At 60.8% G+C, this 16,448-nt stretch overlaps 1 protein-coding gene across 1 annotated transcript in view; it reads right to left on the reverse strand.

Annotated features, from left to right (window-relative positions):
• Nucleotides 1-235: 235 nt before the first annotated feature.
• Nucleotides 236-16,448, reverse strand: part of LOC119106238 (zinc finger homeobox protein 4) — a 51,484-nt gene continuing 35,271 nt past the window's right edge. Inside the window, exon 2 of the mRNA XM_037229842.1 lies at nucleotides 236-2,911. Coding sequence (XP_037085737.1) covers nucleotides 2,397-2,911 — 515 coding nt within the window. The 3' untranslated portion in view covers nucleotides 236-2,396. The remainder of the gene's footprint in view (nucleotides 2,912-16,448) is intronic.

Below are 16,448 nucleotides of genomic sequence, written 5' to 3' on the forward strand. Positions count from 1 at the left end.
CACGCCTGGAGATGGGCTGCAGCACTGCGCCCACAGCCGGTCATCAGGGCTAGCGGCAGTTCTGCGTGTGGGACGTTTGTCAGCTTCAGGAGGCGCGACAGGACCAATGACCAGGAACGAGCGGCACCACAGCCTCGTTAGCCGCCTCGCCTGGCCGGCCAATGGTTCGGATCATTACGCCGCTTTCAAACGCGGCGCTCGTTTTTCAAACCACACACTACAGGTGAATGTTTATTATCCGACATAAGCATTCATGCGTCCACTCACTTAGTACGAAAACAAATTCGAACCATACCAGAAAATATACGCTCGCGCGCGCGCGCGCGCACGGCGAGCGTGCCGGCGCCAGACGGCAGCGCGGCGTCGGCGTCGGCGCACAGACTGATCGTCAGACTCGGACGATAACGGTGCGGCGGAGCGGCGGGCGGCGGGCAGTCTGACCGGACAGGGACCAGTCTGACCGGACCGGGACCAGTCTGACCGGACCGGGACCGGTCTGAACGGACCGGGATCAGTCTGATAGATCCAGGACCAGTATGACCGGACCTGACCACGTGACATGGTCCCGGTCTGGCCGGAGTGTACGGTCGGACCAAGACCAGTCTGAATCAAAATGGTCCAGCCTGAACGGACCGCGTTTTTCTGATGGAAGAGAGCGCAGTCTGACCAGACCGGGTCCGGTGTGGCAAGACCCGGCTCGGTTTGACCTGACTCAGTTCAATCCGACGTGACCCAGTCCAGCTTGAGCGGCCGCCACCTGTCACTCCACACTACACTGGGTTCTTATCATGATAATAGGAACTTGGGGCAGGCGCGAGGTAGAGACAATTTTATGTGACCTCTCGAGGTCGTGTGACCGCTGGAGGTCACACGACCTCGCATCAGCCTCGGGCATTTTCTCGCGCCTGCACTGCGGCACACCCGCCGCCTCCCCCGCCCGCGCTGTGGTCAGCACATCGCTCAGCATATTGTCGGAACCACCGCGGTTATCACATTGTCAATAATGCCGTGTGCAGCCTTCAACAAAATAAATATATAAACCCAACACTGCAAGATTTGAAACGACACGCGCGCGTCGCTACCTATGCAAAACTAGCGGCAATGATACATCGGTCTAAATCACACTCGAAGCCAACACAAATCACAACTGGATCCGCTGGAATGGATTTTTCGTCAAACATACATCCTACGCAAGTGGCCAGTAAGGGCGGCGCCGGATGTGGGACGCGCGAGTGTACATTTGAACGCGTGAAGCTCCACAAGCGTCCACTCGTCCGGCCGCCTCGGCTGATTTGGACTAAACAGAGCGGCTATGGTCCACACGTGGCTGGTTTGGTCCGTTTGGCACCCTGGCAGCGCGCGCACTTCGGCCCGGCACAGCGTGCAGCTATCGCGGCTTGCGGCTCGAGTGTTAGTGGTTTGCAGCACACAGACATGCATGACGTCACGAACAGTGCCGATGACGTCACTGGAAAACAATGGCACTTGATGCGAGGCCCGGTTAGTTGAGAAGCAGCAGGCTGGTCGGCGCCGTGAAGGTGCTCGTGTTAGGAACTTGAGTTAGTCAACAGGAACCGTTATAGGAAACATGGCGGTAGCATTAGGGACTATGTACCGTGCATTCCCCCAAAACCTGTGCAGTAGCTACAGTTGTAACAGACGGAGCCGCGAACACGCGGACAAATGCGAGGATTACAAAGGCACCAAAAAACAGGAACTTTCTTCACTGATTTCGCGATACCATGAAATTGTCCCTACGCCGGCCCCTGCATGTGTTATAAGAACCCTCTCATCCAGTATAAAAGTACAGGAACATCTTAGTATTGTTAGTATATGTATATATATAATGTTAGGAACATTAGCTGTGGGGGGCGCGGACGTGCCACGCCCTCCTGGTTACCATTATATGGCATTGGAGACACACACACACGCGCTGCACAATATCACAACGATAATAACACCACAAGAACGGGCGGCGGGCGGCTGGCGGCTACCGGGCGGCCAGGCCGGCCGGACGACCGCCAAACAGAACGGGTAGCACACCAACGTCAGCAGCGCAGCATTAGGAACCATAGTGCGAGCGTGTTGTACTTTGTCACACGCCTCCTGCGGGACGACTGTACAGTACGGGGATGCTTCCCGGCGCCGGCCATCTGGAAGCGATTAACTATATCGGAGAAACATGTACCTACGTAGAGTTCGCTGCACACGTCTGGGCGCGCTTCGGTTTGTCTAGTGCGCTGCCTCCCCCGCCCGGCGCCTGTGAGCGAATGGTGATTGTGTGTGCAGGCCGGGGACGTGTGCGTGCGCGTCGTGGCCGCACGTGACGGCGGCGTCGCGTCGGCGTCGGCGCGGGGAGGCGTTATTGCGTGCGCGCGGCGGCGGCGCGCGCCCGGTTATTGCTCGCCCCGCACGGCGCCGGCGGCCGCGTGGTGGAAGTTGCCGTTGGTGTCGGTGCCGCCGAGCCCAGCCAGCGTCTTGCTCTGCGCCAACGAGGCGATCTTGTCAGCGACGTCGGCGCGCGCCGCCGTCGGGCCGCCGCCGTGCAGCCGGGCGATGTGGCCGACGGCCTCGGCGCGCGTGGCCAGCCGCTGCAGGCAGACCAGACACTGGTACTGGCGCTGCGTGAGCAGCAGGCGCGCCGGCGCGCCGCCCGACTGGCAGCACGGGTGCCGCTCCAGCTGCCGCACGGTCGGGAACACCAGGTGACACTGCTTGCAGACGGCGCCGCTCTCGCCGTCTACCTCGGCGACGCCGCGCAGGCCGGCCGCCGAGCAGCCGTCCTGAGTGAAGCGCGCTTCAGAGGGGCCGTCGGCCTGCAACGCCTGCCGCAGCTCAGCCAGCGCGTGCGCCGGAATCTGCAGCAGGCGTAGCGGCGTGCCGAAGGCGCCGTCGCCGCCGTCGGAGCCCTCTGCAACCGGAGGCGCAGGGGTCAGGTCGCGGGGTCACGGGCGGGGTCACGCCAGTCACGGGTGACGAGTCCACAGGTCAACTCCGTGACGATCACACGAGTGATGGGTAACAATGACATGGTTCAGGGGAAACGATGATGGCAATCACAGGTAACGGCAACACAGGTCACGGGTAACAGTGACACGTTCGACTGACAAAACAGACCACGCACGTACACAAGACAGTCAGCAGACGGACACGTGACAAAAGACAGCCAGCAGGCCAGTTTCACATCCGATTTCAGCGACATGTTGTGACGTATACAGACAGGCGGAGACGGTGGATGACAGTTGTCCGGCGCCGAAGCGTCGAGAGACTGAAGGTCAGTGGATGGCAAGTATATTTTCAGGACTGCCACCATGTCATTGATCATATTCTCAAGCGTGCCGCGTGGCAGTCTGCAAGAGACGGTGTCAGGTTTTCTCCAGAACCAGCAACAATTCAAAACAGGTTAATTCCATATCAGCAGCAGCCGAGACCTCAAACTTTCTCTAGCTCTGTCAGCTCATTTGTTACGGGGATGACGTTCATCTTCCATTGCTTCTATCCTCGGTATTCTTGCTCAGCCACCGCTGACGTTCACATTAACATCCGTCATGAAAAGCATGCAAACATCTCAACCCCACCAAGAAACCTCACGGGCCTCATGATCAATACGACGTGTGTTGTTGTTTTGTTGTTGCTTTTTTGGGGGCGGCGCCGACTGCGTTGGTCACGAGACAAGCAGCATCGCATGCAGGCGGTCCATGTTAGTCGGTCGCGCGCGCGCGCCGGAAACGCCGGCAAACCGACGTCGTTGGCCGTCGCCCTCGGCACTCCCGGCGCGGCAGCCGGGGCGCGCGCGTTTTTGCAGCCGGCGATGATGTGTTTATGGCGCGCCGGCTGCCGAACAAAAGGCTTCAACACGTCCATCCCGCACGGACAGCATTAATGGCCGAGCTCAATTGCAAATGCATGCAGGCCGGCTAACAAACGAGACGATTTTCCGTACGTGCCGGCAACGGGCGAAATTACGCCTAATGACTCATATCCTGTTCGGTACGTGCTCGGAGGCAGACGGCCGTGCCAACGGCGCTGACTGGTCGGGTGAGCTGGCTGGCTACTTGGTGCGGTGCGGTGGCGTGCTCGTATCCGCCGCCCCTGACGGACCCCGCGCCAGCACCGGGCACCGCCGGCGAGCGCGGCGCCTCCCAATGCGCCACAATTGGAGACGGAAGCGCATTAGCGGCCTTACCTGACAAGAATGAAAGTAATTAACATGATTGGAGGCTACAGGAGGAGCACCTAATAGGATTACCGGCCGCTGGAACTTGGTGGACATGTGGCCGGCGTGATCGGCGAAGAACTTGCGGACCGAAGCCCTACAACTATAGATTTCCGAGCTCATAGAACTATAGCGGCGCGAGGGCTTAACGGCCGGAAGCCGAGCGCTGCGCCGGGTCGGGCTGGGCGCACAACAGCCGCGCAGCGACCGTCGCAGGCGCGCCATCTACGCCTCTAACGACGGGATTACCGACCGAGCAAGCGGGCCCGAATTCCCTGTCGCATTAACGGGTCCGGAGGCGGCCGTCGCGGCCGGCCCGGGCCGACCGGGTGGGAGCGGCGCCTCGCAGGTGGCGCCACCGTCGCCGCCCGGGAGCAGCGAGAGAGCGCGGCGCGGCGCGCCAGATTAATGGCGCCGCCGCATCGGCCGGCGAAGGCGACACGCATTCGACGGACCTCCCTGGCCGCTAACAAAGGTGACAACGTACAAACCAAACGCGACCAATACATCACGCCGACGGCGAAATGAGCGTTCTGACAAATGGTCCGTTTAATTTGCCAGAAAAAGGCCGGGCGCTGGCTTGACCCGGACCTGTGAACAAATGACCTGGTGTGTGTCCTGTCCGAGGGCCAGACAGCGAGATCCCACTGCAAGACGCAGCTGCCAAAGTGCAAACAAATGCTGTCGGCCTCACATCTAGAAGTTCTTTTCTCGGTGATGTTTTAATGTAGGCACCGCAGCAAACGCGCCAAATGAGCAACAAACTTGTCACGCGTGAGTACATAAAAAGCAACCAATTTTTTGGCTGCAGCCAGCGTGAGCACGACCACGTCTTCGCCTTCCAGCATTAGATGGCTGCCGCGTCTTCCGCGGTGTCACTGTATCCTGTGCGTGAGATCCACACTCGGGCCTGCCATGACGTCACGCGTCACGGCCCTTGACGTCACCAGACCGCGGTGCTCTGCGTGCCCGGCCCGATTTACCCGGGCGGCCGCCATAAAACAACGGGCAGAGCGCAGCCGCTTTTTGTGCAATATTAATGTGAAAAACGAGAAAGACGAAGCCGCACCGACGAACGCCGACGGTGGCGACCACCGGCGGCGAGAGACGACGCGATTTACGAGCGGGCGGGCCGCGCGGCCGGCCGGCGCGCGGCCCGCTGCCGCTGCTGCGCCGCCCGGTCACATGCGGCCGCGGCGCACGCACTCAGAGTACAGCGTCCGGGGGCTGTGCCAAAAGTCGTCAGGGATGACTCGGCTTTGACTTCAAGCATCGACATCGAGGCTCGCCGCGTTCTCATCAGATTCCACCGGCACCCCCATGGAACCTTCCATGCTGATATCAGGTCTTCCATGTGTGCATGGAGCCTTGTCATGTTGTCATCGGACCTCCCCATGTTGGTGCTGGATCTCCTAATGTTGGCAGCCGGCCTTCCCGCGTCGGCAACGAGCCTTCCCGGGTCAGCCGACAAGCCCGCAATTTGCAACCGTCATGATTAGTGATCGCCATATTATTGTCGGTGATTATTAGTGATTAGTGATAACTGTGGCAAATCGCGAGGCGGCCGGGTCGACGCCCGAGGTCTGGGTTTTTGTTCGCCGCAGACAAAACCCGGCAGTTACGGCCATAATTGCGAGCAGTTATCCCCGCGAGGACAAAACAGCCGGACGAGGACAGCACGGCCGGGCAGTCAGCTGAACAGAACGGACCCCTAAACAGCCGGACGAGGACAGCACGGCCGGGCAGTCAGCTGAACAGAACGGACCCCTAGCACAGCCCGGGTAGCACGTCCGTCTGGAGGACCTCAGTCTGGAACACGTCTGTCTGGAGCACGTCTGTCTGGAGCATGTTCGTTTGGAACTCTTACGTCTGGAGCAAATCTGTCGAAAGCATGTCCGCTTAGGAAATGGCTGTCTCAAACGCCGTCGTTGACGACGTAAAACGACGAAGCGATGCAGCCCAAACTTGCTTCTTTCTCAGGACACGCCCGGCGTCAAAGGTCGCTCACCGCATGAGCTGGTCTCCAGCGTAACCAGTCGTAAGACGACGTGACAATGCCTAGACATCAACAGTGTTCGAAGACTGCGCAGAGCCGCTTCAGCCTCGGCGGTGCGCTCCGGGAGCGCCGCTTTGGCCGCACTGTGCTGCCGCTGCCGCCGTGTATCCCGGTAGCTCTTCACGCTATTGACGCGTACGGCGCGAGCCATTGAGGAGCGGCGAGCGACCGCGGCTCGACGCCGCTCTCAGATTGGAGTCGTTCACCAGCTGTCGGGTCGGCTACAGGAGGCCGCCAGCCGTGACAGAACGGCACGGCTACCGGCCAGAGACGCCTCCGGGCCGGCTAACGGCCGCCTGTTGACTCACGGGACCCCGCATTCGCCACCAGGCGGCGGCGACGGAGCCCAGCGACGACGCCAGGCCGAGGGCGGGCCGCTGACTCTCGCGCCGGGCGACGGTAGACCCCTGACGCGAACGCTGGCCGCCGGCCTGGACCGGCTGCTGCGCCCCGATCGCCGCCGAGCCGGGCGTCCGCCGGCCGGTGGGGAGGAGGCGGAGGCGGACACCCGGCTTGACGCCACGCCCGAGCCGGGTGCTGGCCGGGTGCGGGTGCTCACGGCGGACACGATCAGGCACGTCGCGGTCGGGCCGAGCCGCCGCAGTCGGCTCTGTCCGCCGACCACCGTCGTCATTACACCTCAAATTACCTCAAATTAGAGCATTCCTGTAGCAATCACTATTATTCAAGCAAATACCCGGCGAGTCGGATCGAGGCGCGTTAGTATGGCACCAGGCGTCGCGAGTCACGACCATCTCCGTCCTGGAGGTGCCCGACAAACGAGGCACGTGGATATTTTCATATCCCAATGAGACAGCAAATAGTGGCGACTGTGATATCACGAAAACCTGCCGATCACGCGTGGTGACGGAGTAGGTTTAGGTGAAAGTAGCCGCGGTGACCAACAGTGGACGCTTGTTCGTTGGAGTGCGCTCCGGCTGGCGAGCTGGCGGGCCGGTCCAGGTCCTCGCCGCCCGTGCACGGTGTGCAGCGGCAAGGTCAGACATCAGCCGCACCCCGTGCCCGTCCACTGGCCGTACATGGCGCCGGAAATATCGCCCACCTGGCTCATTGGCATGCTAGTGATGGTCAGCAGAGGTCTGCTGTCGCCGCGTGGGTCCCTCGGCAGCGGTCTGCTTTCGCCGCGTGGGTCCCTCGGCAACGGTCTGCTGTCGTCGCTTGGGTCCCTCGGCGGTGGCCCAGTGTTGTGACGCTAACCAATCGGCGATTATCAAGTGTTGCAACACTGGCCGACCAGCAAAGAGCCCCTGTCGCCTCACCATCGACGGCGTTACATTGTCGCTGTACAGGCCAGCATGTTGCAACTATGGGGCAGCATGTTGTGTATTGTCAACGTCCTCCACCGACAAAAGGACCAACTAACCGGTCAACTGAGGCCTCACGGATGCATCAACGGCAACTTCGGCCGCAACGGCAACCAATCCTAGCGCCTAAGCGTGACACGCGAGCGTGGTGAACCAATCGCCGCTCTTCAAGGTGCCTGCACCAAGTACAGAAGAAAAGGCAAGGGGAGAATGAGCGAAGGGAAAATCTTCAACGCGATCACACTTGTTTAAACAACCGGCAGACGGCGGCAAGCCGCTGCTGGGGCGAAGGCTAGCGGATCCTGTGTCCGCGAGCAGACGGAGGCGCCGCCAAGGGTCCGCGGCCGACGTGTCCTCCCGGCCGGCGTGTCCTCCCGGCCGGCCGCGTCGGACGAGTTCCGGCCGGGCCGCGTCCGCCGGACGCCGCTTATAAACGGGCCGGACGTGACTGGCCCAGCTCGGCACGCTCCAACCGTGCCTCATCTCAAGTTGCCAGCACAGGCTCCATTTGCATAATTACCACCCGCGCCATGCACACGCGCCTGAATGGCGGCCGTGATTTGCAAACGAGAGGAGTGGGCAGCACGCGCCGCGCGCACGCCGGCGGCCGGCGGCAGCGCAGGTGCGGCGTGTCGCCGTCAGGGGTCGCCGGCCGCCGAGAGGTGCCGCCGTGGGGGTGGGACGCCGGCGCGGGCGCTGGCGCCGGGCTCTGGCCGACCAAACACGGCGACGTGCGGTACGCTACAGTACAGTACGGTAGGTGTGGTGCAGGACGCGCGGACGCGGTACAGAGCGGCAGTTCTGACTCTATGACGTGCGATCGTTATGACATTGTACCTCGCCATCTTCTGGACGTCCCAACGTGTAAAGTCGTTTGGAAGATGAAGCATGCACACTCTCAGTCGTTCGGACGATGTAACGGGCTCACTGCTCAGCCGTTTGGAAGACGTAGGGTGCACCGCAGTCCGAATGACGTAAGTGCCGAGATGCCGGTGCGGTGCACGGCAAGGCCCTCCTGCACAGGTGTTCACGTGCTGAAGTGAGCAGGCACCACCAAGCGCGTGCCGGTAACCGTGTGCGGTGTGCGCCACTTTGCCTCATGAGCCGACTTACAGCCTCCGCTGCCCATCAGGTGGCATATTGCCAATTTGGCCAGTCATTAGGGCGTTCCCGCCTGTAAACAGGCCTTGCCCGTCGGAGCGACGGGCAGTGCAGAGGGGCCCGCGGGGCACCAGTCTGCACTGCCCTCACGTCCGCCCAGTGCATCCCCCAGAGCTATTGGGGTGGGGCCGAGCCGCCACCTCCAAGTCATCGCGGCTACTGAGTTAAGGCCCACTCGCCATGCAAGCGGTGCGCTCACTGCTATTAACGTGCCAGGCAATTAAAACGGCGGCCGGTTAGGGGGCTGGGCTCGGCGATTTAGGGGCGATGCGGCCCTGATAGCGTGTAACTCGGTAGCGGAAAAGGCCGGCAAAAAGGCCTGACTGGATGACAGCGGCGGCCGGCCCTCTGTACACTCCAATCAGGCCCATCTAGGCCCTCTGTACCCCTCAGTCATGCTCATCCGGGGCCGTGTGCCTGCCGTACACTCCAGTCAGACCAGTACCAGGTCCTCTGTACCCTCCACTTGGCTCAGTGCACACTTGTATGTACTTCGAGCCAGGCCCAAGCGACCTGAACCAGCTGCAGCGTTTGATGCAGGCGCTTGCTGATGCCGATACCATCGGACGGGATCTGCTCCGATCCGATCCGATCCGATCCGATGGGATCGGTACCCGGGCAGGGCCTGGTCCCAGCACGATCCTGAGCTCAATCACTGCACGCGCTAACGGCGGTCACGCCAGCTCCTCACTACTAATTTATAGTAATTGCGGAATGATTTCGTACATTATTGCACGATAAATTCATTAAGATCGCCGTCCATTAACGGCAAGCTATGCAAAAGGCAGCCCATAAGGCGGCCGGCAGGGGCCGAGCCAGCATTAAGGCTCAGATATATGACAGAAGTGAGAAGCGCCGCCTGGCAACGAGCCCGGTGCTCTTTCGGCATGCTAAACCCGAGTGATAAGTTATATCGGCGAAGCTGGGACGATAGCATCGGCCACTAACGACGCTGCTCCAGAAGCCGGCGGGCCAGGCGCGTCATTCATTACCCCCACCTGCGCTCAGGTGTCGGCCGAGCAGCACCCGCCACCGGTCCTGTCCGGTCCGATCCGATCTGACTGGATCCTATCCAGTCCAGTGTGATGCAATACAGTCCGGTCCGATCCGATCTGACTGGATCCTATCCAGTCCAGTGTGATGCAATACAGTCCGGTCCGATCCGATCTGACTGGATCCTATCCGGTCCAGTGTGATGCGATACAGTCCGATCCGATCCGATCTGACTGGATCCTATCCAGTCCAGTGTGATGCAATACAGTCCGATCCGATCCGATCTGACTGGATCCTATCCGGTCCAGTGTGATGCAATACAGTCCGATCCGATCCGATCTGACTGGATCCTATCCAGTCCAGTGTGATGCAATACAGTCCGATCCGATCCGATCTGACTGGATCCTATCCGGTCCAGTGTGATGCGATCCGATTAGATCCGATCCGATCCGATCTGACCGGTGTAGATCCGGGACCGAACTCCATCTATGGCTGGTCTTGACCTGATCATGTCCGTTCAGAGGCCCAATTTTCGGACTTCTAACGATGCTGACACCACCCCGTGCTGGTAATAAAGCTCAAAGAGCCACAATCAGACCTTTTGCGGATCTGTTCGGTCCTCCCCCTCCCCCCCCCCCCCCCCCACTCACATTAGCAACCTGGTACCGAATGAGTGGACCGAACCTTGATGAGGGTACAGGACAAAATCGAACAGCATCTGAACTACGAAGACCTTTTGAGGCTGTCAAGGCTGTGAGAAGGGCTCGCCGCCCGGCTTCGTGGCCACGGGGCAGCGCCAGCGGGCGTTCAGGGAATGACCCGGCCTGGCCTAAGTCCTCCGCCAACAGGCGGAAACACATGAGGCACACAAAACTACTCAATAGAACAAAACAAAATCGCGAGGAGCGCCGAAGATTGCGCCTGAAAAAGGACCACATTATAGTCAGCAACACCATATATAAAACTGCAACGAACGAGGTTACGAATGAACTATGACTCATAGAGCCAAGGGCGAAGGAATCTGTCCCAGCTTGGGTGGGCCGATAGCCATGTTTGGACGCCCGGAGGACCACTGCGTAATGTTCATGAAGTTGGTGGGTTCAGCCTCCTGGCCTCTTTAGATCCCACGCTCCGACAAAGGGCATCATGAGGTTGGTTTAGCTGGGTACTGTTTACATCAATGTATGAGGTAGCTAGACAGCAGTGTCTGAGGTAGCTAGACAGTAATGTCTGAGATAGCTAGACGGCAAGGTCTGAGGTGACTACACAGGAATGTCTGAAGTAGCCAAACAAAATTGCACGAGGTAACTAGACAGCAATGTCTGAGGTAGCCAGACAGCAATGTTTGAGGTAACTAGACAGCAATGCTTAAGGTAGCCAGACAGCAATGTTTGAGGTAACTAGACAGCAATATCTAACACCATTTCCGAGCAAAACGCGGCATTTTCTCGCCAGCCGCCTGGCGCCGGGCTTCATCTCATAAGATTCAGGGCCTGGGTCTGATGGGGCTGGCGTCGGGCCGCGGCCGGCTGCAGAGGAGGCCGGGACCGGCTGCGGAAGAGGCAGGCCGACACCGGCTGCGGCTCCGGCCACCAATCATCCCGACAGAGGCCGGGCCGGGCGCCGCCTGCGCCGCGGCCGCAGCCACAGCCGTCGGCCCGGTCACAGACCCGTCAGCCGTGTCGCGCTCGGTCTGGAGATGCTCTGCGGACGTCCTCACGGCCGGTGCTCCTCGCATGGCGGAGCACATGCTGACCGCACGGGAGGGCCTTGGGGGTCCGAGGGTCGCGTCTGGGCACGCTGGGCGTCCTCTGGTATCGGGGATGCCTCTTCGGTCGGGATGTGCCCAGTGTAATGAGGAGTGCGTCCTTACAGTCCGCGTTGGCCGCGCGGGGTCAGGCGACGCTCTCGGCGAGTCAGTCGGGTCCGGTGGGACGGGTCAGACGTATCAGGTCAGCCGGGTCAGACATGTTGGATCACGCCAGTCAGACATGTTGGGTCACATAGGTTAGACGGGTCAGACGGGTCAGACGTGTCGGGTCGGGTTGTCGCGCGGGCCAGAGGGAGTGCCGTGGGGCCCAGGTCGGACCGTCAGAAGCAAAACCCCGTTCGGGTTGGCCAGCCCGAACAAGAACAGTCTCTTCCATGGGTGGCCAGGCCAGCAGTCAACACCAGCACGCCTCCGCGCGGGGTTCCGATGACGCGCACAACACGCTGGCTTGACCGCCTGGCCAAGGGACAGAGCGAACGTGAGGGACTTCAACGCATGGCGCCGAGGTGCGCTCGGCGCCCAGGGGGCGCTGGCGGCAGCCGCCCGGGGAGTTGTTGGCCGCGTCCCCGCCGGCGCCGAACACCAGCGCACACGCCACCCACCAGCTGGCAGCGCGCGCCAAAAATCGCCGCCGCGACTGGCGCGAAAAACGCACATGTCTGCGGCGCGCCGGCGGCAGCACTTGCCATTCGGCGGGGCGCACGGCGCGCGGTAAAAACGCCGCGCCGTCCGGCCGGCCGATCACTATGCGTCGGCGGCGATGACGGCGCACCCCCTGCCGGCCGGGTGACACAAACAGTGCATTCCCATCGCTCACGGAGCGACGGCCCGGCGATCCCCTGATAACGCCCCATTGTATGCTAATTGCCAGCCCACACAGGTGACACATAACCGTCTTTATTGATGGAAGAAGTTAACTTTTTATCTCGGTCCATCGTCCTCGCCGGCCGGCGGCGGCGATTGTGACGCGGCGGCGGCGCGGCGGCCATATTTGGCATATTCGGCGCGCGGCCGCGGCGCGCTCGCCGCCTGTGTCAATTGCAGCGCGGCGCCATAACTCTGCGCCGCAGAGCGGCCGCCGCCCGGCCGCGGCTGATGAAATTTTATTGACAAGATGTTGGCGGCGTGGCGGCGACGGGCCGGCCGCCTCCATTTCAGCCGAGTTATGGGTCCGAATAAAAGAATTCATGATTTCGCCGGCGTCGCTCTAGATTGTACAAATGGGTTCATTATCTATGTGTTGATCTCTGGTGACATTTTTATCTGGCGATCGATGCCGATATGATTGGACACGTCGCCTGAGCGGCGCCTGATGAGTGGTCGCTCATTCCAAGCTCACGCCCGGCTGCGCGCCGCACCCCGGGGGTAATTGAAGGGGGCCGGCGCCGGCAGGCGTCGGAACGGCTGGCTTGGCAGCGGGCGAGCTCGACGAGCGCCGAGATAGAGGCGTGCCGGCGCGGACACGGGTGTGGCCGGCAGGGACGGTGGTCAGACGCGGACGGGTGCAGGGGAGAAAGCGGAGGAGGCGGTGACAGCGACACTGGGCAGAGACTGGGACGGAGGGTCAGGCGGAAGCAAGAGCCGAGGCTGGAGCAGAGACTTGGGAAGGGGTGGGGGCAGAGTGCGAGGCAGAGGCAGGACATAGGCAGCGGCAGAGGCGGAGGCAGGGGTTGGGGTAGGGGTAGAGCGCGAGACAGAGGCAGGACAGAGGCAGCAGTAGAGGCGGAGGCGAGGGTTGGAGACTGATGTCTCACGCGAGGCAAAAAAAAAGTGTTGCGCGGCTCACAAGTGGGGAGAGACGGGGAGGTAGAGGGATAATCGAAAGGCAGAGACAGAGGGAGGGCAAACTTGGAAACAAAAGCAGAACTCGGGGCAGAGGGAGAGAGCGAAAGCATTTTACTTTTCCTCGTTCCCAAGAGACCCTTAGCTCATTTCCCTCCAGCTGACACTTTCGTAAAAACAGCGCTGTTGTCACGCAGTTTGAGTCAACCCAAATCTTCCACGGCAGCCAGCCAAAGCACTTGCTAGCACGGCAGAAAACAGGGCAGTGCAAAACGATCACATGCCCGACAAGTCAACTGACCCACACCCGCATGGCAGAGGTATGAACCGGTTCGAACCGCTTCGATCCTTGAACCATCGCTCATTCAGGCTGTGGTATTCCGGGTCTTCCGAAATCCGGCGCCTTTCAGGCAAGATAAGCTGATAAAACACAGCAGTTTTGCAGCGCATGCCACTGAGCTCTTCACTTCATATAATTGTAATACATTCTATGTTGTTCCCTTTCTTGACAACTGGTGACGCGGTTGGGGGCGTCCCTCCCGCCCCCCTCCGCTTGGCGCGTTTTTCTTGTTTCAACATAGATGGTTACCGAGGTTAAGGTTAAGGTTAAAAGAGTTAAAAGGTTAAAAATCGACGTCATGCGTTCGCTTCAACCTCATCCTTTGTTTTGGATCTCCTGCATTGCACCGAATTCGTTAGAGGAAATTAGTGAGTGATTTCGACGCACGTGCTGACTGATATTGCATTCTAAACATATGCACTATCCAAAACTGCTATGCTCACTGATCCCGGGCCTTCTATATCTCTCTTCTATGCGGCGACTTGGTCTACAGCACACGCTTACACACAGCGACCAGGAATGCTGGACAGAGGAAGAGGAGAAAACGGGTCCCTTGTTCCGAACTTTGCAGTGTTTGAACAGCATTTGCCGCGGCGGTATGACCGAACCACGCAGTCGCTCCCATCTCCATGCTATTTGCTAATGAAGACTTCCTGTAAGTTTCCCTGCCGGGCCGTGAGGACCTCTTCCGAGTTTCAACTACCGCCCAGGGGCATGCACCCCGCACGCGCCGCGTCGGCCGGCCGCGGACGCCGCCGCCGTCGGCAGACACAGCCCTCATCTGGCTGCTGCTCGGCCGCCATTAATAAGGCTGAAACAGTGGGGCGGCGGCGGGCTGGGCGCGGGCGGCCGGCCGGGCGTCACACCCGCACCGTGCTGCCACCTAGCGGCCCGCCGCCAGATCGATGCCGCTGGATGAATCGTCGGTTTCGGCTAATTGTGCGGCCTTGAGCTTCACCGCAACTAACGTTAATTGATCAAAATAGTCATGGATAATGGTTTCTCGGATTGTTTGGCGGGCCAGCGCACCGAGGCCGTCGAGCGTGGGCGGCAGCGGCGGCGGCGGCGGCGGCGGCGGGGTACGCAGCTCGGCCGGCGATGCCGCCGCCGCCGGCAGCGTCCGCGCCGGCCGCCCGCCGGCGCATTGCACCGGTGCCGCGCGCCGCCGGGTCGCATGGCGTGCGCGGCGGCGGCGTCAGCGCGCCGGCGTCTCGACCGTCACTCCCACATGAAGGTTTAATCCGGCCGGCCGGCCATCCCGCCGGCAGCGGCGGCGACCATCAAATATGCAGGCGCCGACACCGCGGCCGTGGCAGCAATTACACGCGGCCGCCGCTGCGCGCCGCCCTTGATTAATCTCATTAGTGGGCCGCTGTCGCGGCGCCCGTTCCTCTCCATGATTATTCAATCCCACGCGCCGGGCGTCGCTTCTCGCGGGCAGCTCCTCCACGAGTGCTAACGGGGTGTAATGGGATCGCCGGCCGGGAGGAGGTGTCACGGGCCGCGCCATAGCCCGTCGGCATGGGCGCCATCGACGCCAGACGCCGGCGGCCGCCGGTGGACAATGCGGACCGTGGTCCTGCTGAAGTTGGGTGGAGCATGTGGTACGGACCGTGGTGCTGCTAAGGTTGGATGGAGTATGTGGTACGGACCGTGGCCGTCCTGAGGCTGCATGGAGCATTTGGTACGGACCGTGGTCCTGCTAAGGTCGCATCGGTCCCGTCGTGAGACTCACTGCCATGCTGAGTAGTTCAGGCAGCGTGGACGGTGTGCACTTCTTAAGCCCAGATGTGGCAGGCAGCGCAGAGGGACAGTGAGGACAGATGGGGCTGGCTGTGGGACAGATGGGGCAGGCTGTGAGGGCTGTGCTTCAGCAACAGGGCCCAACTGTCTGCAGCGGCAATGCTGTGCATGTACTGTCAGTCTCAGTCCGCGTGCGTAGCCCTCGCGTCTTCACACCGACCTTGTAGCGGCTATGTTTCCAAGCTATCAAATGCACATGGCGCTTTGGGTCATTTTGTCCCGCATTGCACATTCGGTCTCATGTAACAACCATTGAGGACCGGGCTAAAACCCCCAAATAAATGGAAAGTTCCATCACCGTGAGCCTGGCTCCCGTGACATTGTCCTGAGCCGTGTCAGCAGCAGTGATTTCGGCAGAAGCTCCGACACGTGACAACGGAGTACCACAACAGTGGCTCGGCCCCGCCAGCCGGCCGGCCGCCGGTCCGGCGCAAACAGCGCCGATCCCCGCGAAATAATCAATGCTGAGCGGGAGCCGGCCGCTCCGGACACCACCTTAATCCTTCTATTTACCGATTTTCCCGGCCATAATTAAAACGACTCAATGGGTCGCGGTATGTGCCCTTGCTCTATGAAGGTGACGTCCGGGATGGGGCGATCCGGCGCGTTGCCATGGCGACGATTGTGCCGAGCCAGTTGGATCTCGGGTGAGCGTGTCGGGACGGCAGCAGTTAGCGGTGGCCGAGCGCGCCTCTGAGGCCACCCGGGACCTGAATGGCCCTCGGATGCATTGTCACCGGCCCGGCAGACTCGCTGCCACCAGATGAATATGAATTTCACACCGTCTGGATTTCCCACTGAAATCATAAGATTTATGTGGTGTTTTCACGCAATTTCACCGAAGCCGGCCGGCCCTTTGTAACTGGGCGGCTCGTAATTTCCAATTCTAAGGGGTTTCCTTCGATGAATGGAGCATCCAGCGCGATACGGCGAATGAGGCATGTACTGTCATTAACGTCTGCACGGTCGGCGGTGGGAGCGACGGCCCGTGTATGCAGACG

Source organism: Pollicipes pollicipes, unplaced genomic scaffold (genome assembly GCF_011947565.3).
Source record: "Pollicipes pollicipes isolate AB1234 unplaced genomic scaffold, Ppol_2.1 Scaffold_6138;HRSCAF=7277_pilon_pilon_pilon, whole genome shotgun sequence".
NCBI classification, from domain to species: Eukaryota; Metazoa; Arthropoda; class Thecostraca; order Pollicipedomorpha; family Pollicipedidae; genus Pollicipes; species Pollicipes pollicipes.